The sequence below is a fragment of the Ixodes scapularis genome, unplaced genomic scaffold (genome assembly GCF_016920785.2).
Source record: "Ixodes scapularis isolate PalLabHiFi unplaced genomic scaffold, ASM1692078v2 PGA_scaffold13__105_contigs__length_92229423, whole genome shotgun sequence".
In the NCBI taxonomy this organism is placed as follows: Eukaryota; Metazoa; Arthropoda; class Arachnida; order Ixodida; family Ixodidae; genus Ixodes; species Ixodes scapularis.
This window is the reverse complement of record NW_024609839.1, coordinates 63283652-63303758: the sequence shown is the minus strand read 5'-3', so window position 1 is coordinate 63303758 and position 20107 is coordinate 63283652. Positions and strand designations below refer to the sequence as shown.

The 20107-nt window shown below is 48.8% G+C and overlaps 1 protein-coding gene across 1 annotated transcript in view; it reads left to right on the top strand.

Moving 5' to 3' along the window:
• The window catches only part of LOC115316926 (sodium-dependent serotonin transporter), a 131102-nt gene that overhangs the window by 56327 nt on the left and 54668 nt on the right, over nt 1–20107 (top strand). Inside the window, exon 2 of the mRNA XM_029976442.4 lies at nt 17348–17531. Coding sequence (XP_029832302.2) covers nt 17451–17531 — 81 coding nt within the window. The 5' untranslated portion in view covers nt 17348–17450. The remainder of the gene's footprint in view (nt 1–17347; nt 17532–20107) is intronic.

Here is a 20107-nt window from a genome sequence, read left to right as displayed (position 1 = left end):
TTGAAGTTCTTTCCGCAGAACGAGCACTCGCACTAGAAATGCAAGTCTCAAAGGCAGAAGCGTGGGCTAGCTCGCGTTTGGAGTTTTTGACTGAAGTCTCAGCTTAAAGAAGCGGTGCGAGAATTGTTGTATTTTGCGCGAATACCGCTTTGAACGAAATCCTGACGTTTATGATCAATCAAACACGGGTTCGATTTTTTCCCCCACGCGATACACGTTACAGAAAAAAAAAACAAAGAAAAGCGAAAAGCGTGCGCCCCCTCAACTCGCAGCCAGAACAAGCGGTCACGCGATCTGGAACCGATTAGGCCGCCATGTTGATAATATCCCCGCGCTGAGGTTGGCAAAGCACAGGACGCGCGCTGAGTTCCAGACATTGTTAGGGTTTGGCTATTTTCGTCATTGCCGCGATTGGACACGGGCCACTACCCGAATGCTTGTCGCGCTGCAGTAAGGTCAACTGGCGGGCTAGTTGGTTGTCCATTATGAGTATATATAGCGCAAAACAACACGGAAGGAAAGACGAGGGAGACAGGGAGGGCGCCAGCTGAAAACTGACATTTTAATACACTCTATAGGGAGTATTCACTGGCGGCCATAGCTGTGTGCGCGAATGCTGAGCACGTGCTGACGGCGAGCTTCTACAGTTCTTTTGCGACGTGCATTCCGCACCATCAAGAGTGCCGGTCTTAGCAGCCTATTGATATGAGCTCGGTCGGAGAATGCGCTCTAAACAGCACCCACAAATATGGCGTACAGTGAGTACTGGCGACGTGAGCGATCGAAAGCGTCGCTGTGGTCGGAACACCACAATTGGCCGAATGCTGACTATGACGTCAGCAAAGGATGTCTCATCGATGAAAATAAAAAGAATGTCAGAACTCAATTTTGTCGGTGTTGGCAGCGTTGCTTTGAGAGCGCTATGATTTCAGGCTTCCAGGATGCCCATTACAAACACCATCGAACTTGTTGAGCAAAAGGTAATGACGTCACGAAAGGTAACCAAATGAGGGCGCCACCGAGTCATCTCGCCGCTAATAGCGAGGATTCACTGGACGCCAAATTTCTGAGTGCTTTTCATAGCGCGTGCTCAGAACGAGCTCACATTAATAGGCTGCTAAGACCGGCAATCTTGATGCTGCGAAATGCATGTATCGAACGAACTCTGGAAGCTCGCCATGAGAACGCGCCCAGCAGTCGGGCACACCGTTATGGCCGCCTGTGAATAATCCCCAGAGAGAAGGAGAATAAAAAAAAAGTTCGAGATGCTATCGCTTAAAAGCAAAAAAAAAAAGGAAAGGACAACCTCAAAGGCATTTTATTAAAAATAAAATGCATCAATAGGGAGTTCACTGGACGCCATATTTGTGGGTGCTGTTTAGAGCGCATGCTCAGAACGAGCTCACATTAATAGGCTGCTAAGACCGGCACTCTTGATGGTGAGGAATGCACGTTGCAAAAGAACTGTGGAGCTCGCAATCAGCACCCGCTCAGCATTCGCGCACACAGCTATGGCCGCCAGTGAATACTACCTGTAAGAAGAGTTACTGTTGATATTTTTGAATGGTAAAACAGCATGAAAAAAGAGGAGCCAAAAATTATTGGGAGCATTATTTAAAAAAAAAAAAAAAGGAAAATTGTCGTGGAACACGCTCACAGATCGCACATGGTAAAAAGACGAAAACGAGGTTTGAGACGTAAAACGAACAGAGAACTTTCACGCAGGTTGCTTACTGTCAAGCCGTGAGAAGTTCCTGTTGGGATAAGGCGGTCGACGGGGCGCTGATGCACACAGCCCCACAGGACAAAATTGTTTGAGTTTCGTACAGCTCGCGTGTTCTTTTAATCCTGGAATACCTTAGGATTGTGGTACAGCTCAACTTTGCAGTGCACATACAATCCTTGACTTGTAATGCAAGGGGGCCAGCTGGTGATGACCTCAAGGATAAAGCATGCTCTCGTAGGCGGTCGTTGACGCATCGCCCTGTTTGACCCACATATATTTGCCGCAGGTGAAAGGAATTGTATACACCACTCCTCGTTGGCAGTGTCGTTGGCAGTCTTGTCGAGCTATGGTTTATCACGAGGCCAAATCGAGTGCTCACGCATTGCTCGGGTCCAATCTATGAGCCTTATTCAAGTTCCGTCACTGGGCGCTACTGCGACCGCCACGCTACGTCATCAAAGTTTTGCAAAGGAGAGATTCAAAGAAAACGCTCGCTTTTATCATTGAAATTACGCCGCAACAAAGAAATTTCTTGGTCAGTGGCGTTGTGTGCGAGTATACTTGGATCCCACTAGTGCCAGAGAACTCGAGTAAAGTGAAAAACGTTCAAATTCAATATCGTGGCACCGCCCCTTTGAGTGTGAACGAAGTATAGATCGTGCGCCAATTATTTGTTCTCATTTTTGGGGGGCAGGAGATCGAACCATAGGGAGCACCTTATCGAGCCTGTTGTTAGGGTGCCTACATGTCTGTCTGTCTCAAGGTGAAGACATCCATTGTGGCCCTGAATGTGCCAGCGTGTGACGCTCTGGCGCACTAGGTGCGTGACTTGGGTTGTAAAATGGCGTCTATGCATTAGCCAAAGCTACGCGCTCCAGCTGAGTGACACTGAACTGCGCGCACTTTAAAATGCATAAAAAAAACGATTGGGCGGAAAAATGGCGGAGATGTCACAACTGAAGCAGAAGCGCGCGTGTGAATGAAGGCACTCTACTTGTTTCCACAGTCGGGTGTTTACTAGCACAGCATAACAAAGTAATTTAACCTTCCGAGCATGGTCTGGGCACGAGCGCTTCGCTCTGCCCAGCGCTTTGGTCGCACGAGGAGTGACCTTCGAATCTGTCATTCTCGATTTCTCTGATCAACAACAACAACAACAAACCAGAAAATACTGTTTGTTGCGCACACAGCTGAAGCGTATCGCAAGGGGTGTGACTATTCGATCTTCTCCCCAATAGGAAAGAAAATTGTTTTCATGCGCTCTTGAAACCAGGGCAATGGGCACTGCGGTTTAAAGGCGTGATATTTTGTTTAGGTGATAGTTCTTTATATTTAGGCGACCTGGCAGTCGCCATGGTATTCGTTCGTTTTGGTGATCACTTGCTCGTCAAAAGTCACTCTCACGCGCTAGCCGCACTTGCTTCAGCGAATGGGGCAAAAGTAGACCGACCTTTCTGAGAGTTGCATGTGTGTGTGACGCCGCCATGACTGTATAGTTTTCACAGAAAACAGGTACCAGTGCACAGAGAGATCGGTGGCCGATCGTGGGCTAGGGCACACCGGCGCGGAGCACGTGGAGCGAAAGCTTATGCTGCAGAACCCGGAAACCTAGATTCAATTCTCACCCCTGCCCGTGTCGATCTGGATGAGCGTCGTACCAGGGTGTGGTCGTGTATCACTACTGCATGGTGCACGTTAAAGACCCCAAGCTAGCGGTTGTACCGCACTGGCTAAATTGCTCATGTACAGCTGAGACACAAGACGCCCACTGAGGCAGGCTAACTTCCGGCTGTATAAACATGCACACATCAATTCGCATGAAGGCCGTGTTTCGAGCAGGCCTTAGATGCAAATGGTGGCGCAGCACTGAAATGAGCGGCCCTTGGAAGCGAATGGCGGCGGAGCACCCGCTCGTAGCATGTCTTGCGCGTTTCCTCCTTCTCTCCCCTTCTCTCCTTTTCTCCTTTCCCTCCTTCTCCTTTGCACCCTCCAATCCTCCTCCACCGTACCCTCCCCTCGTCCTCCTCCATACCCTCCCCTCCCCCCAGTTTCCCCGCTAAATTTAGCTGGAAAATCGACGCCACGTGACCTCAACACAAACTCAGTTTCCCCGTTAAATTTAGCGGGAAAAATGACGTCACATGACTTCGTTTCACGTCCCCCATGAACGGCTTCAGTTTCTCCTCTAGATTTAGCGAGACAATCAACACCACGTGACCTCAACACAAATTCAATTTCCCGCTAAATTTAGCAGAACGGTTACGCCGACGGCGACGCCGCGAAACGCGGAAACGGGCGCCGAAGAGCTGCACTCTAAAATAAATACCAGTAGCGGATTAAATGTTAGTACTTTCCGTTGCCGTGGCTAAAGTAAAACTGTGTTTTCCCGTATTCCAGCAGCTTCTCCGCCATTCAAGATTGCGACGGTACTCTCAATATAGATTTTTTATATATTTTTTATTTGTGCCGGGCGTTACTTGCATGGGCTCGCTGCTCACCGACGTGTATTCGCTTAATTGTTGTGATCCATTCTCGGATAAAAGCCTCTGACCTCTTGTCGGTTTTTAATAATACTACTGGACGTCAGTCCTGCTGTGGTCGTACTGTGGGACGCTATACGTTTAGACAGTTGAAGTATATGTTTTGCTTTCATCCTTTGTGAACACAATAGTTTTAACTTACGAAAAATGGCGCATTAAAACGCTTTTCTAACAATAAACACACACGGCTTCTGTGAAGAGCCCAGTTTGGTACCTTTGATAATATAGCCTTAAATACATTTGTGCGCCTTTCGGAGAACCTATAATTTGATAATTATAATAACGAAATAATATTCATAAAGGATAACTAAATAGAGAGCTAACTAAAATAGGTCACGATAGCTGGACACACAGCTTTCGTGATGGTACCTGACACAGAAATGTCACCCAGAAGTCTCTAAAGTTCCCCAAGACCTTATTGCACCTATCAGAAAATGAAGCGTATCCACCTCCATAATACCCATACGCCAAGTCATCCACAGCGCAGAACTTGAAGCAATAAGCCACGTAAAAGAGCTGCTTGTTGGTGAGCCCACGAATCGGAGACGGGGCACCCAGCTCCATGCAGGGGTCCGACTGCATCGCGGCGCGAACCAACTCTAAGCCCGCTACGTCGGCGTAGTTCTCGTCCAAGGTCAGCACGCTGTAGTTACCTTCACCAGGCACGTTGGGGTCGTTGTACTGGTCAATCAGACAGTCCAGTCGCGCGTGGTAGTCTTGGAACGTCTTGTCGGTCATCCACTCTACCTTCACACCGCTCGGGTCTTTCTCCAGCCAGAGCGGGCTGAAGGCGTGCAAGATCTCGTGTCCCAGACTAGAGCCCGTGAGGCCGTAGCTAACCACTAGAGAGTCGAGCGAGACGAATGGGCTGGTAAAGATGGCCGACGGTGTATACACGGTGTGGAGGTACGGAACGTACTTGGCGTTTCCGAACTGTTCGAACGTCGAAAAGATAGACGCATCGCGTTCAATCATGCCGTGCCCAGCGGTCCCCTCGCCGTAGAGGAACAGCTCAACGTTCGCTCGCTCTTTGTGAGCGCGCAATAGGTCATTGACGAATGGTCCGTTGAAGAATGGCAGGAAGCGGTGTTCTTGCTCCATCACCGCTGGGGAGTAGAGTTTCTTCGGGATGCCGAGGATGACGATGACGTCTTCTAGCCGCTTCATGGTCTTGACTTTGGATTCGACGTCGTTCCAGCTGAACAACGTGGGGTAGAGACCAGTCATTTTTGTTAGTATGTGCTTGACGGTTTCGACTTCGTCCGTGGACACGAAGAACTGAGTCGTAAGCACATTGAGGGCGTGAGGAGCTAGCTCTTTCATGTAATCGAAGCACCTGGTGCCGTAACGGTTGAAGGCTTTCTGAAGAGGGTACGAGCTCGCTCCAGCGAAGAGGTAGTGGACGAATACTGTGATCCAACTCGCGGCCGGCCTGGGGTTGTCCTTGTATTCTTCCATGAATTTGTTGAGGACGTGGAGACCCTTCGAAGCGTACACGTACACGGACGTCCCGGCCGTAATGGGACTCGGGAGGTTCGCGTTAATGGCGTTCAGCCACTCGGTTTCGGAGATGCTGGGTGTCGCTTTAGCCAGTTCTGTTATTGTGAGGTAGGACGTTGGAATTGAGGACGCCTGGAAGAGCCAGGTAGAGAACTTCTTGTTTACCTCGCTGACTTCTTTTGCGAAAGCTTTACCGTTGATTAACGTGGCAGCCTTGGTGTTTGAGCTTGGAAATTTCTGAAAACCAACGGTAGTTTTTTTTTCAGATAACACAAGTCACAGAAAGCAAAAGGAAAGAGGTAAAAGGGAAGGGGCAAAAGGCGTCGTCGCATTCATGATAAATATATATAAAGCTCATGACCCTCACTAGAAATGCATTCAGGCTTGTGTTCGAATCGCAACCGCAGGGCGGATCCGCTCGTTATCATAATCAAACGCCCGTAAAACTGTATTGGATCTTCAAGCAACCCCGTTCGCGACCGCTTTACCGACACGGTTCAACCACCAGTGTGCATACGGCGTAAGATGATTTCGGCACCTCGAAGAATTATTTGCTCAGACTTCGTACTCAAAATCACTTCCAATTACTTGACATGCTCGAAATGTAAACTTCTTGAGTTAACGATCTTGAAATGCGGTGTAGAGCACCGCTCACACAACCTGCTTGTTCTAAAAGATCATACTTGACAATCCCGCGGGTCCGGTAGCTAAGAATGCAGTAAAAGCCTCGCCTCCAGCATGGGCTGGTTTCTTTTCTCCGGTCGTTTGCTGCGCGTACGGAGAGGTGTCACCAAAGGCAGAAATTTTGTGCTAAAGGCAGGAGTATCTGCTGCATCTTTTATCCTATCACCGCCTATTGGTGAGGAGATCGAACTCTAGGGAGCACCTTGTCCAGCTTGTTTTCTACAGGGCCACCCTGCTCAAGGCCTATGGACTGGTTTCTTTCCGTCACCTTTCTTAACCGGGCGCGAGACACAGATGGAACACGAGTACTACGTCAGCATTAAATTGGGACTCGCGTTCAATTGACACTCCACTTATTGAACACGGGTCCCTTCCTTCAATGATGAAGCGTTCGGTTACACCAGCCAAGCGCTGCGTCAGAAAAGCAAAGAAAAACATAATCCATGTTATTGTCCCGATGGGTTTAGTTCTCAACTCCTCCGCTAGGGGCGCGACGGTTAAATATTCTGCCGTACAGAAACTCTATTCCGTTCATAGCTTACCACCGCGAACAACCCCAGACTGAAGGTGTCCGTTATAAAGGTTAGTATCATTCGATCATTGGTGCGTAGGTCCACAGCGGGCCGCAGCGTAAAAACTGCTCGAATGCCCAGGCGAAGATTCAAGGAAACCAAAAGCTCCAAAGGCGTAGGCACGGCTTGTCCGTCGTCCGGAGGCAACACGATCGAGTTGTCGGCCAGGAACCTATTGACTTCATGCAGGTTGTCCTCCTTGTTTAATATAACATCGAAGCAGTTCCTCACGGCCGCCATTACTTTTCCCGTAGCCGATGCCTGGTACGGGTGGTTGTCCTTCCTGAGCATGGCGTTCTGGGCTCTACGAATAACCCGCTGTTCGATGAGCTTGAGCGACGACGTCAGGCTCGGTTGAACCTTCTCCCATTTGGAGCAGACGTAGGCGTAGAAGTTCTGACACGGACTCAAGCTCCTGTCCATGACGCTTTCGATTAGGTCAAAGTCGTTGGAAGGCTCCACGCTGCTTTCTCTCTTCCGAGTGAGACGCGATACCAGGAGAAAACCCGAAAGTGCCACCATCGCTGCCAGCACCGAGATGGCTAAGGTCACGTGACCTGCGTCGCAGTCGGGTCCTCTGCGTTGGGCGTCTGCAGGTGACGGCTGCGCAAAGAGATATAAAAAAAGAAAACTCAGTCAACACCTTTCTATTTCCTCCTTTGAGGTGGCATTCCTTCAAATCAAGTGCTTGCGCCCTCTTTTGTGTCCTGGCGAGCAATTCATATGGAAACTTCCTGATCTGGCGATACACGCAAATTGATCATTCTAGAATTGAGGAGTTAAGTGCTTGATTTCTTGTTTATCCTCTGATGCTACTCTCTATTCCTTATAACAAATAGTAACTACATTCATCTGATAACTTAATCAGATTTGATATACGAAAATATTTTTTTTTATGTCCGCGTATGCTATTATTCCCGCAATTGCGGTCAACGTTATCAGGTACGTTGTTTGTTAACCACTTATGTTAATTAAACCGTTGAAAGAAAAATAGTTCAACTCCTTGCAGAGCGTTACTATGTTCCCCCTTTATGCGATGAATTAATATTTGTGCGGGCATTCAAGATTAGTTTCTTGTTCTCTCATGAATCCGTCCACATTTCAGTCCACCAAATCTTTCCAAGAACTACAAAAACAGGCAACCAAATCTTGTCAATAACTAATTTCAGCAACGTATGAACAATCCGCAAAATGTTCCTTTTCTGAGTGGCATCGACTAAACGCCCGCTTTATTTTTTTTTTTATTGTTTATTGTTGCTTATTTTAAGCCACCACTTCTAAGATGTATAATCACGTGAGTGAATAAGACATCCCTGTCAGATAAATCTTGGAAAGCCATGCATGGTTAGGACTCGTCGTCAGCTATGCTTTCCTTTTTAAACAATCGAAGCGCTTCCTCTCGTGACTCAAATTGCGTTATCATTTACTACAGCTTCAATAGTAAAATCTCATCATAGTCTAGAGATATATCTTACGTGTTTCATAAGATGAGAGTTGTCTTCTGTGCTGGACATTCTTTCCAGCTTCGCTGCTGTACCAGCGAACCGCCTCTTCTTCCTCTTTTACCCTGTTTCACCACTGGCATTCTTTGCTTTCCATTTTTGTGTGTGTGTGTGTGTGTGTGTGTGTCTATGTGTGTGTGTGTGTGTGTGCGTGCATGCGTGCGTGTGCGTGTGTGTGTGTGTGTGTGTGTGTGTGTGTGTGTGTGTGTTTGTGTGTGTGTGTGAAGGTGACAGGCACGGGACCGCTGCAAGGATGCGCGCTATAAAAAGCAAATAGCTTGGGTATCGCCGCTTGATGCGATATTTTCACAACCCAGTGTGAAGATACTTCAACTTCCTCTTCTGGTACAAGCACGTGCATTGCCAAGCTTCTATGCACTATGAAAGTTGTTAAAACATAACAGCGTGGGTAGCACGTGTACTACCCAGAGTGAGGCAGGGTGGCCAGGAGTGAGGCAGAGCCGTTTAGTGGCAGAGTTTGGCCAAATATTGGTTCGAATAGTCAAACAACTCGAGCCCAACCGCAGGCCGCGAAACAGCTCCTAGCTGTGATCATAAGCTCTAAATATGCGACTTGACTAATTTAATCCGTTTTAGCGTCGCTCGAGTAATAATGTATAACTCTTGATGACTAAAAACTTGGGGCATGTGAGGTTTTCGTCACGTCCACATTCAACGGTAGAATAAACGAACGTGCGGTCCAAACCAGGGCCGACTAGCTAGGAGGAGGAGGAGGAAAACGTTTATTGGAACATGAGGGATGATGCTGATGATGACGGAAGTGGAGCCTTAGCGGGGAGGGTTCCTCATTCCAGGATCCCTAGAAGCTGGCCAGCAAGTTTGGCCCTTTCGAGCAGCCTAAGCTGCTCTCCGGGGTCCCTGCTCCGCAGCAGCCTCTCCCAGCCGGCTTGGCCTTTTTCTTCGTCTTGGAGCTTGGGAAGCTCGTCGTTATTCGTACATTCCCCGACTAGCTAGAAACAGCGTCCCAGCTGTTTCTAGCTAGTCGGGGGAAAGAGAGCACTGCCAAAGCAAGCGCACGAGCCGAGCGGGACACAAGCCGCGTCTCAAGACGCTCGCGCGCACCAGCCTTTGAAAGCGCGTTCTTTCGCCCAATCTCAGCTAAGACGCTGTTCTAGCAAGCTGGCCCAGAGAAAACTGTCACGGAGACGCCTAGATTGAACGCTTCTATTCCGCGCTTTAAATGTAGTTTCCAATATTGTAATGTCGCGGTCTGCTGATTGGTCGACGCTGTGTCGCACATTTAGTTTACGCTCTAACCGCAGGCGGAGTATTCGGCGCTGGCGGCGGCCTTTGCTCCGCCCATTGGCCAATCTCTCCCAATATACGGCTCTGGAGTGAGGCGAGCAGAAGCGTCCGCGAGCGTCTTACTGCGAATACTTGCACTACACGAGGGCCCGTGCTTGGCGGGACGCTCGAAGCCCGGAGCTCGCTCTTGTAGCTTCTGCTACACAAATGTCTGAAGTAAAGACAGAGGCTCAGGGGCTTGAGCCCAGCTGAGCAGAATGCTTTTGTTTGTACGAGAACCCGTGCATAGTAGCTGCTTTGCAGAGCCACGCGCCTGTGCTCACGCCTTTTTCTGCACTGCACATGTTTGGGAAATCGAGTATAGGAAACAGGAAACATTTGTAGCTTTTGCTTTGCGAGCGCTGCGGCGCAAAGAAAAATTGCACAATTTTTTAAACTTGAAGTTGAGAGCTTTGCGAAGATTGTGGGGAAAAGGTTGAAGCCTTCCAAAAGGGTATTTATACGGGGGAGAAATCCCTCACTTTGCTGCTCGGGATGCGCATCACGTGGTAACAACGTCACGCTTTTGAGCGGAGCTTCGCTGGCGTAGACATCCCAGGGGGATAGGGCAGCTTTTGCTCGGGCTGCACGAACACTGCCCGCCTTGGCAGCTTTACAGATTTTGGTCAGCGAGGTGCCGGTGGGGGTGGCGTCAGGATCGCCTAACTTGTTGTGGCTTGCGCTGCTACGCGTGTCGTCCGAGGCACCCGTAGGAGTCTTCCATATTCTTTAATGGTGTCCTCAGGCCGTGCTTCCTACAACTGGTATTTGATTTCACGTCCCTCGTTTTGCATCCGCCGACTCGTTAAATTATTTAATTTTTTTTTTTTTTTTTTTTGTAGTAGGAAGCAGTTAGTTGTTTCCTGCATCTGTCAGCGCTGCTGCCATAATCGCGTATTGTCATTAGTAGACCGTTTTCGCGCGCCCGGTCCGCTCTGCAGAGAGCGGAGTCGCCACTGCGCATGCGCGGCCCACTCTGAGTTGGAGCGTACTTACCGCAGAGAGCGCACGTTACGCTCGCGGCGGCGCAGAGCGTGATAGGAAGCAGTTCCGCTCTTCCGCTCTCCACGACAGGATGGCTGCGTCCGATGCGGCCACGAAACGACGGACCACGACGGCAAACCTCAGACTGCGGTTCACGGTCCACGAAGACCTCTGCCTTCTCCGCAAGGTTCGAGCTGTAATTCCTTTTGCGTCACCCGAAGACCGGATTCTTGTGTATACTAATGATCCAGCGGCCATAACATGGATCTTCACGATTCGGGCAATCCGGAACCGTGGCAGGAGCTTCGGCTTGCCTTGCCTACGGAAGCATCATACCTGGCCAGCTATCTCTGGTTTTCTAACTCGCATTTTTTTTTAAATATAATTGCTGATGGTGCGCGGAAAACGGTCTATTAAAACTCGTCTTAGAAGCTCGGCTCTGCACCCCTGCATAGCGGGCCGTGCATTTGCAGTTTGACGTGCTCAGAGCGGAAGGGGAAATGAAAACGGTCTTCTAAAACTTGCTACTGACATCCCTCTAGGTTCCCCGCCGTTCGTGTACGTGCTTGAGTCGGGGAGGGAATCCTGCTGGTTCCGCCGATCACTGACACACCCTCCGCGAAAACCATCATCCGTGTGAATACGTCTTAAGGGACTTCCTGTCAAATAGGAATGTCACCCATTAAAATAAATGTTTTCGGCGCTGCCGATGGGTACGCCTCTGTCAAGCATTGCTGAGCCCTACCCACGATTTCCATTTCCAGACTGGCGCCCAAACGGGGATGAATGGATGAATGTTAATGGCTATATTCCTTGTAACGGGCGGTAGCTTTCGCTACCTAGCCTAAGTTTAAAAAGACAATCGTATGATTCCTTTCGCCCTTCTAAGCCCATTCTCTCCTCGTAACTATCACCAGGCAGTGTGGGATATCACGTGGATGATCTTTTGGGGATGAGGGAAAAAATAAAAAAAAACATTACCCCCCCCCCCCCCCCCCCCCCCTCCGACGAGGGAGTCGTCCCACTGCGGGACAGGGTTGAGACATTGGGCCAGAGCCACGCGAAAGGGAGTCTCAATTTTCCTCTGGGCCGCCTGTCCCTAGATGTGCTAGTTAGTTGTGCATCATTCAGTTTTCCCTAGATAATTTCCAGCAATCTTCTAATCACCTCTTAATGGCTGTAATCCTTTTCTCTACCGTCCTTCCATCGTCGCCAGCAAAACCCAGGGCCCCGGTGAAATCTGTTATCCCTTAAGGGAGAGCAGGGCAAAGCCCCGTGCAAATAACAACCAAGTGCTCTAGTGTCTCGCTCTCAATATGGCGGGCAGCACATAATGTGTCTGTTTCGAGCAATTTAGCCCTATACGTCCCCGTCCTCAAAGCTCCCGTTCTCGTCTCGAACAGTAAAAACTTCTCAGTGAATTGTAAAAACTCTTTTTTCTTTCTTATGCCCTCTTTGTGTATCCTGTACATTGTTCGAGCTTATTTTTCCTAGATTCTTACCTCCCACATTTGTCTTTCCGCCGCTTTCACTCCCTTTTCCTCTGAAGTTGTCTGTTCAGCCTCATCACTAGTTTGTAGATATCTTAATATAAGCTTTCGGGTTCGGTTTGTTCATTTTGTGTTTAAACTTTTCATGTATGAATACTTGAATACATGTCGTGCCCACCGCGTATCATCCATTCGGTCAATATTTGTTCCGATTTCAACTTGCTAATTTTCTCCCTGCTCTCAAAAGACGACCAGCCCATGAACCCCTGTACACCCTCCTTTGTTGTTTTTACATATGCTCTAAGTGCCAATCTGCCTGGGCCTCTTTGTCGAATTTCTAATCCTGATTGAACCTCTGATTTCATGCACAGAACCCCATTGCCTAAATACAGTCCTGGTAACATCACTCCTTTCCTTATACCTCTTACCACTTCATGTCTATTATAGTCCCATAATGCATAAAGCTTCGGAATAAATTAATTCATTGAGCCAGACCCCCGATATTTGTGTTTTCCTACATGGTCTATCACAATCTCTTGTATCCTCTGGAGTTCCATCTTTTTGTCGTTAAACGCATTCACTCTAGACTTGTCACTAGTAAAACTTACGCCCAAGGTGTCTCCTTCCTCTTCACATATTCCAGCTAGTTCCTGCAACATATCCTGGTTATCTGCCATAAGTACTCTGTCGTCGTTTTCTATCCACCGTGGATAACAAAGCAATTTGTTGTGTGTATGTTTATACAGCCGGAAGTTAGTCTGCCTGAGTGGGCGTCCGGTGTCTCAGCTGTAGATGAGCAATTTAGCGAATGCAGTACAACCGCTAGCCTAGGACTTTTAGCGTGCGTCACGCAGTAGTGACACACGACCGCGCGCCGGTACGATGCTCATCCAGATCGAAACCGGCAGGGGTGGGTATGGAGCCCAGGATCCTATTAGCCCCGAGAGCGAATACAAGCGTCGCTGCGGTCGCCGCGCCCTGATTGGGTGAGGTGTGCCGTGACGTCAGGGGGAGGACTCTGCTCCGCGACCTCGCATCGGCTCGCTTCCCAGCACCGGTTTCCCGGTTTGGCGTTGTGTGCCGCAAGCTCTTCGAAGCGCTGGACTTCGTTTACCCGGTGTACAGGACGTTGAGTTAGGCTGATATTGACGTGCTTCCGTACATTTTATAAGCCTGCTTGTCTCTTTTACCTTGAAAATTGGGTTACAAATCCCGAAAGCTATCGGCGGAGGCAATTCCGCCGATGAACCTCCCCGCCCGTCCACACGACACAAGGCAATTTAGCGAAGGATCGGTGGAGCGTTGGCGCAAGTGTTTCGGACGCTGGAATTCTGTTCCTTGCATGTTCATGATTTAGGAGAATGTTACATCCCGCTTTGCAGGCATTTGAAATTGCATTCATATCAAGGGCCTTTGGGTGGTCGGCAAATTAGCTCGGGACTCTGACTTTGCGCTGCCGCTCTGCATACGCTGGTTCGCAGATGTTTTAAAGGCCCTGTGTCTGATCATCTTTGAAGTGCTCATAGAACAGGGTTGTTTTACATAAATGTAGCTTCTTCGTAAATTAATTATATTGTTTATACACGTATGCAGGCATATTTCATAGAAGATGCACAATTACTGGAAATTAGTTTGTCTGGTAGCAGCAAAAACGGCCGAATTACCTGCAGTTGCCTGTATGATATGTATTGGACTGCCCAAAATATGCACAGCAAATGTGCCGTAATTTGGAATGTTTACACTTTTTCCTGACACTTTTATTCCAGCTTTGGTTATTCGGAAAATACACCGTTTAGTCTGAATTGTCATTTCCAAATAAAAGAGACTGCTTCGGGTCTCCAAAAGCTTCCTCAGCCTCCAAACTCCCTACAGCTGTACTCTCTGACAACAGAGGAAAACAGAAGTAAAAGCAAGCATTCGAACGCCTGTCCAGTGGCAGTTGCAGCACTAGTAGCACAAAATGTGGAACCTGTGAAGGGCGACAGTCTGGGTGAGAAAAGCTTTTGGTATTTTAGCTTCAGGACAATTCGATTTAAGTAAAATCTCAATTTTAGGGCTCAAGGGACTAATAACGAGCTAGACACTTTCGCTTACGTTTGTTATACATTATTGAGGGTTGATATAAACAAGTCCACAGATATCACCCGTGTAGTCCATTGAAATACAATCCGAATCCAGCAAAGGTCAAATGCGAGCAATGTATGTAATAAATGTTCCTTGTTTTTTTACTTTGCCCCTGCACTTGGGCTGTCTTACTTGTGATTCTCTCCCCATGGCCCAGTCTGTATTTAGCATGTTGCTCGAGGAGCATGCAGCTTTTCTGCTTCGGCGAACTCGTTTAAAAACAGATACAAAACAAAAAATAGTATACATAACCTGCCAATTCATTCAGACAATCAGCAGCATTTTTTGTGCGAATGTAAATCTATAGTGATGCTCCTGCCACTGTGGCCATATTTCTTTATTTTCATATACCAGCTCCGATTCATGCGTTGCCTGCCCTGTCGACCATGCTTAAAATGTTAATTGAAGTTTCGCCTGAAGCTACAGGCCATACCTCAATAAAGGCACAAAAAAATATTACACTTCCTACGAAAAACACGCCAAAAAAAAAAATAGGAACGAGCGCGCCGACAGTTAGCGTCGTCACAGCCTCCACAGGGCGAGCGGGGCGAGCCGGGGAAAAATTCTCTCCTCGCCGTGACGTCACCCCGGTTCGCCGTAAGGGGGCGCCACGCGAACTTCTCGGGGCTAATAGACGCTTTCAGGCAGCTGTGCATGGGCGCCGCCATAACCGACCTTCAGTTTTTGTTCCCTCTTATCCCGTTCGCTCTACTTCAACATTACCACAGTAGGACAAGTTATTGCCATTTTAAGTGTTACTGTGTCCTCCTCCCCAGCATAGGCCCTTGTAGAGACTCGTCAACGCCCACTTCAGTGGCTCGGCATCTCGGTAAGACAAGAGAAGGTCGGCTATGGCGGCTCAATCTGGCGCGCGCTGAAAGCGTCTATACTTCGTCTCACCTTAGTATGGACTATTGTTAGCCGTCCGTGCTAAAAGCGCGAGCTAGTCGCTTTGAATGAAGCTGCGGCGGCTGCACGAGCGCTCGTGCAGCAAGTGCTCTATACTTCGTTTCACCTTTGCGTGGACTAACTGCGAAAGCCGTGCAAGCGCGAGTGGTTAGCCTTGACTGCCTTGACTGGAGCACTCGCTGCACGAGCGCTCGTGCTCCCGCTACGACTTCATCCAAAGCAACTAGCTCGCGATTTTAGCATGCGCGGCAAACAATAGCCCATGCTAAGGTGAGACGAAGTATAGTCAAGGCAGTCAAAGCGGGCCGCTCGCGCTAGCTCAGCCTTCGCGGTTAGTCCATGCTAGGGTGAGACGAAGTATAGGTTCTGCAGCGCGAGCTTTCGCTGCATGTGTTCCGAGCAGGTGTGCGCTAGACCACTCGGCCACCGATCCCCCCAACGTGGATAGAACACGAAGCGTTTGTACAGCTCTCGAAGCGCGGCTGCTTGCAAACGTCTATAGCTCGATCTCCTCGCCGAAGGCTTGGGAAAGCGTGCGTTACTGCACTAACGTCATAATGGGTTTGTAAAGGGAAGGCAGCAAGACATCAGACTCTGAAGTCTGTCTGCAGCCGACGCCGCAATCCGACGTAGCCAATCAGGCAGCGGCAAAAGTACGTCGTCACGGCGCTCGTTGTCTTTGTGAGTTTTCCCTCACACACTAAACCAATCACGTACGGACAAAAGCGCAAGATGGCGGCGATGACAAACCGTTTAGTCGGCGATGGCAAACACACAGAAACGACGAGCGCCGTGACGACGCACTTTTTGGAACTGCTTGATTGGCTTAATTGGACCGTATACCGTAGGCTGCTGTTGGGCTTAAAGTGAAACGCAGAATAGACCTTCGCAAAAATCGCCTTCTGCGCCCTGCCATCTTCGTCTGCTGGGCTGTGGAACGCCTTCTGAGCATGCGCTGGTGCTCTGCTGTGCGGTATACCAGACGCTGCTCTTGCGTGCACAGCTCAGTGACTCAGCATTTTTCGTCCGGGTGATAAGCGATGCAAAGGTATATAAGCTCTGCGGTAAGTCGTCAAAATGTCTCACCGCCTTCGTTCCCAAACCCCACGCTTCCCGCAAATGGCGTCTGCCTACCGACACTCAGCCGCGTGTGGACCGCCGAGAAGGGCAAACAAATTACATCACTCAAATCTCCATTAAAGCATCCCGCCGCTCCGCGCGTTAATGACGCTATCAAGTTACCCGACGTCCTCCGCACACGCTGTCTGTCTACACCCTCCCACACGCTGCCAAAAAGCCAATTCCCAGCACCTCGCACGCGCGGGCAGCTCTTGATGCCTCCGTTTATAGCGATAGCCTCCGCTGGGCGTAGCTGGCAGTCGCATCCGCATCAGGCTTCGGGAAGTTCTCAAAGAGGGATTCAGCGGCAGCGTAAAGCTTCCGTCGTCACGCGACACTGGCACGAGAACCTTATTGTTGTTTGCCGAACGACCGTGGTATCAGCGAGAGCAAGATTCTAAAAACCCACACACAAGACGCGTACGCTGCCAGCGGCCCGGCGTTGATTGAACTACGAGTGCTCTTCGATGAAGGCCGAAAGTGTCTATAGTTCTGCGATTATCTTTTCCTCTTCAAAGGCGTCAGTCGCCTCCTCGCCATCGAGCGCTTCAGATTACGTGCTGCTACCTGCGGCCGACCCTATGTGCCCGCGAGTAGAACTCCCGAAGCATCAGATGGATTCCCTCAGGACTCCGGCGTCGAGCTCGGCACGAGCCGTGTCGTTCGATCTCGGTGTTCTCGGTGACGACGGTGATTCCAGCCCACGGCGTCGTCGTTTCGCTCGAAGAAGCGACACCGGTCTAAACATGATGCGAGCGGCAAGACGCATGAGTGTGAACAGTGGCAATGTCGTGCTGAAGGCGGCGAGACGTTTGAGTGTCGCCGTTCTTCGGAACATAGGGGTGAGTGTGCAGTTCTTTTGATTCTTTGCCGTCCCGCTTTTGCCTCGTAGGTGTGCTTCATGGACGAGGAGGTACCAGTGCCGTAGGGTGCGCCCCTCTGCTCGCGCTCTTGGGTCTCTTGGGCGCTGGCGAGCGGCAGGCTGTGTCCCCGCCATGCCCGATTTGGTTACACTAGGGTTTTCGAACAGGAGGTACCTACCCATGTACCTCTCCAATGAGAGTTACACAATCGAGGTGAGTGGATCTTACACTGTCGCGTTGCGATCAGTACCGTGTTGTTGAGGAGTGTTTATGCGTGTGGTGTTGTTTTGGCTCCTATACGACATTCGCGTGCCGCTCACCAGTTTTCTTCTGCTGGAGTAAACATTGAGAACATGAGCTGATAACTTTGAGAGTTTTTTCGTTCGTGGGCTTCTGCAACGAGAGCTTTGAAGTAATTTGGTAAGACCGAGCCTGCCGACATGTGTTTCAGGGTGGAGAGTGGTTAACAGAGTAATGTTCTCAGTCGAATAAGTCTTCCAGCAGTTATCAGAAAGCACGAGATACGGAATATTGTTTGCGTAGACCCCCATCAATAAAGATTAATGACGTTATAAAGAAACACTAAGGTCACCGATGACGAGCAAATAAAGTAGACAGGAGTTGTGTTTGAGAAGCTTAGATGAGTTTTTTAGCGAAAAATCTGTCTCCTATAACACAAATACCAGAGAAATACCATCTCGTCGTATTTTCCGGAGGTTCAGAAAGCCATAGCTATAACACAAAAGTTGCATGGTCTAAACATTATCACAAACAGGGAATCTGACCGTCTCCGCGTCCCTGTCTTACGAGGAAGCGCGTGCAATTACAAGTCTTTCAAAGATAACTTCACGCGCATTCTGTATGTGTGCTCACGCATGGAGCCCCACTGCACGAACCGTAGACACCTTGTTCCAAATGAACCTTTCCCTAAAAGGCTCCCCCGCGTGCGCGGCCTCTCCTCGCAAGTAACGGCGGAGGCTTATGCTCTATTGAGCATGCAGTGTTGCAAAACGCATGCGCAATAACTCATGTGCCCTCGCGAATAGAACAACGTTTTCGGGGTTGTTTAGGACGCTTCAATTGTTCAGAGGAACGTGTTTCTACTTCTAAGAAGGTTTAACCGCACACTGAGCTATAGAACAGTTTCTGGTGTCTGAATTGTAACTTCTGGTCGAGGTAAATTTCGTTTTTATATTTTTAAACCCCCAAAGCGCAGCAGTGTCTTCGTGTGAGGTTGCAGTGTCTGAGCATATGAGTTCGATTTTAGAAATTTATTTACAATGGGTTCGATCCGGTGGGTCCATGCTGGAGGTACTGGCAACGACGTTGCACTTGACACATAAATTTAGGCAGCTAAAGTTTTGTGGTAACCTGAGAAGGTACAAGGAAGCACTTAGTCCGCAACATCTGGAAACCACGTTAATGCGTTGTTGTTGAAACGTGCTTCGTTACTTCGCACGCCTAGCTTCGTGACCTCATTTGGTGTGGAGTACGTCAATGCGTTGTTAATGGTGGTCGGGGCGTTATTGCGGAGCGTATGGTTCTTACAGAAAACTAGGTTCAGGAAAGTTCTTGTGGCGCGTAACCCTCCAAGCGTGACTCTTAGGTCACCCAGTCTATCTCTCTAACGTGTGTTTTTCCTTTGGGTAACAAAACATAAAAATGCAGTGAGATCACAAGGAACCCATATAAGCGCCTTCGTTATAGTTCCTGTCAGTGAGTTACGTTTCAAGCAGAACCTGTACCGACTTGTCTATTTTGAAATATCATTGCATTGTGACAGAATATTACCAGTAACGGCCAAAGCCGCTTCTGGCAATATTGTTATTAGCGGCGTTGCGATTTTGACTATCGCGAGATGCGTGTTGTCTCTTGAAAACAAAGATTCTAAGCAAGGGTTTGGTTGCTACCACCAAAAAATAATGGAAAAAGAAAAACGAGTAGAATCCCCAGAACGGCAGTCAATACTTTACGAAGACTTAACATCTTGAAGGAATGCTTGAAGTACAAAATAAAATAGCTCTAAAAAGACAAAGACGAGAGCGTAGATAGGAGAGGCGCAATTTTAGCACTTGTCCTTGTCCTAGTATCTTTTGCGCTATTTTATTTTTGTACTTAAATATGCCCCAAGTAGCTGAGCAATGTACTCTACAAGAAATGTTGGTAAGACACGTCACTCGGGCTTTTATTCCCTCAGGTAAGGCTTTTGTTGGTTATGGTGGCTTATACTTATTTTGTTATCTGAGAATCATTAATACAAACAAATTAAGATAACGATATTAATTGCTGGAGGAAGGGAACACGGGGAAAAAAGGACAAACACTCATCTCCAAACGCAGTTACGTGACGTTGCGCGACTGAAAAAAAATCGCGTGGTCCTGGTATCGAACCAGGGACCTCTCCATTTCCGGTTAGCGCTCTACCAACTGAACTAACCAGGAGTGAGACGGCAGTAGAGCAAATTGGTTTTATCAGCCGCTACCAGGTCTAACACCAACAAGGGTGAACGCCTGCATTTTAAGGTTATGATGATAACACAATCAATGCAAAGGCGCACCGAGCTGGACAAGAGTAACGATAATAATCTCTGGAGGAGGGGAATAAGGGGGTCAATGGACATACACAAGTCTCCAAACACAGCTGGGTGACTGATGCGCGACTGAAAATTATTATCGCTTTTATCGTTATTCTTGGCCAGCTGGCTGCACCTTTGCATTGATTGCATTATCATATTAAGATCGACGTTCGCGTAGTCGAGAACCACCGATATGGACGACGTTGGCATGTAT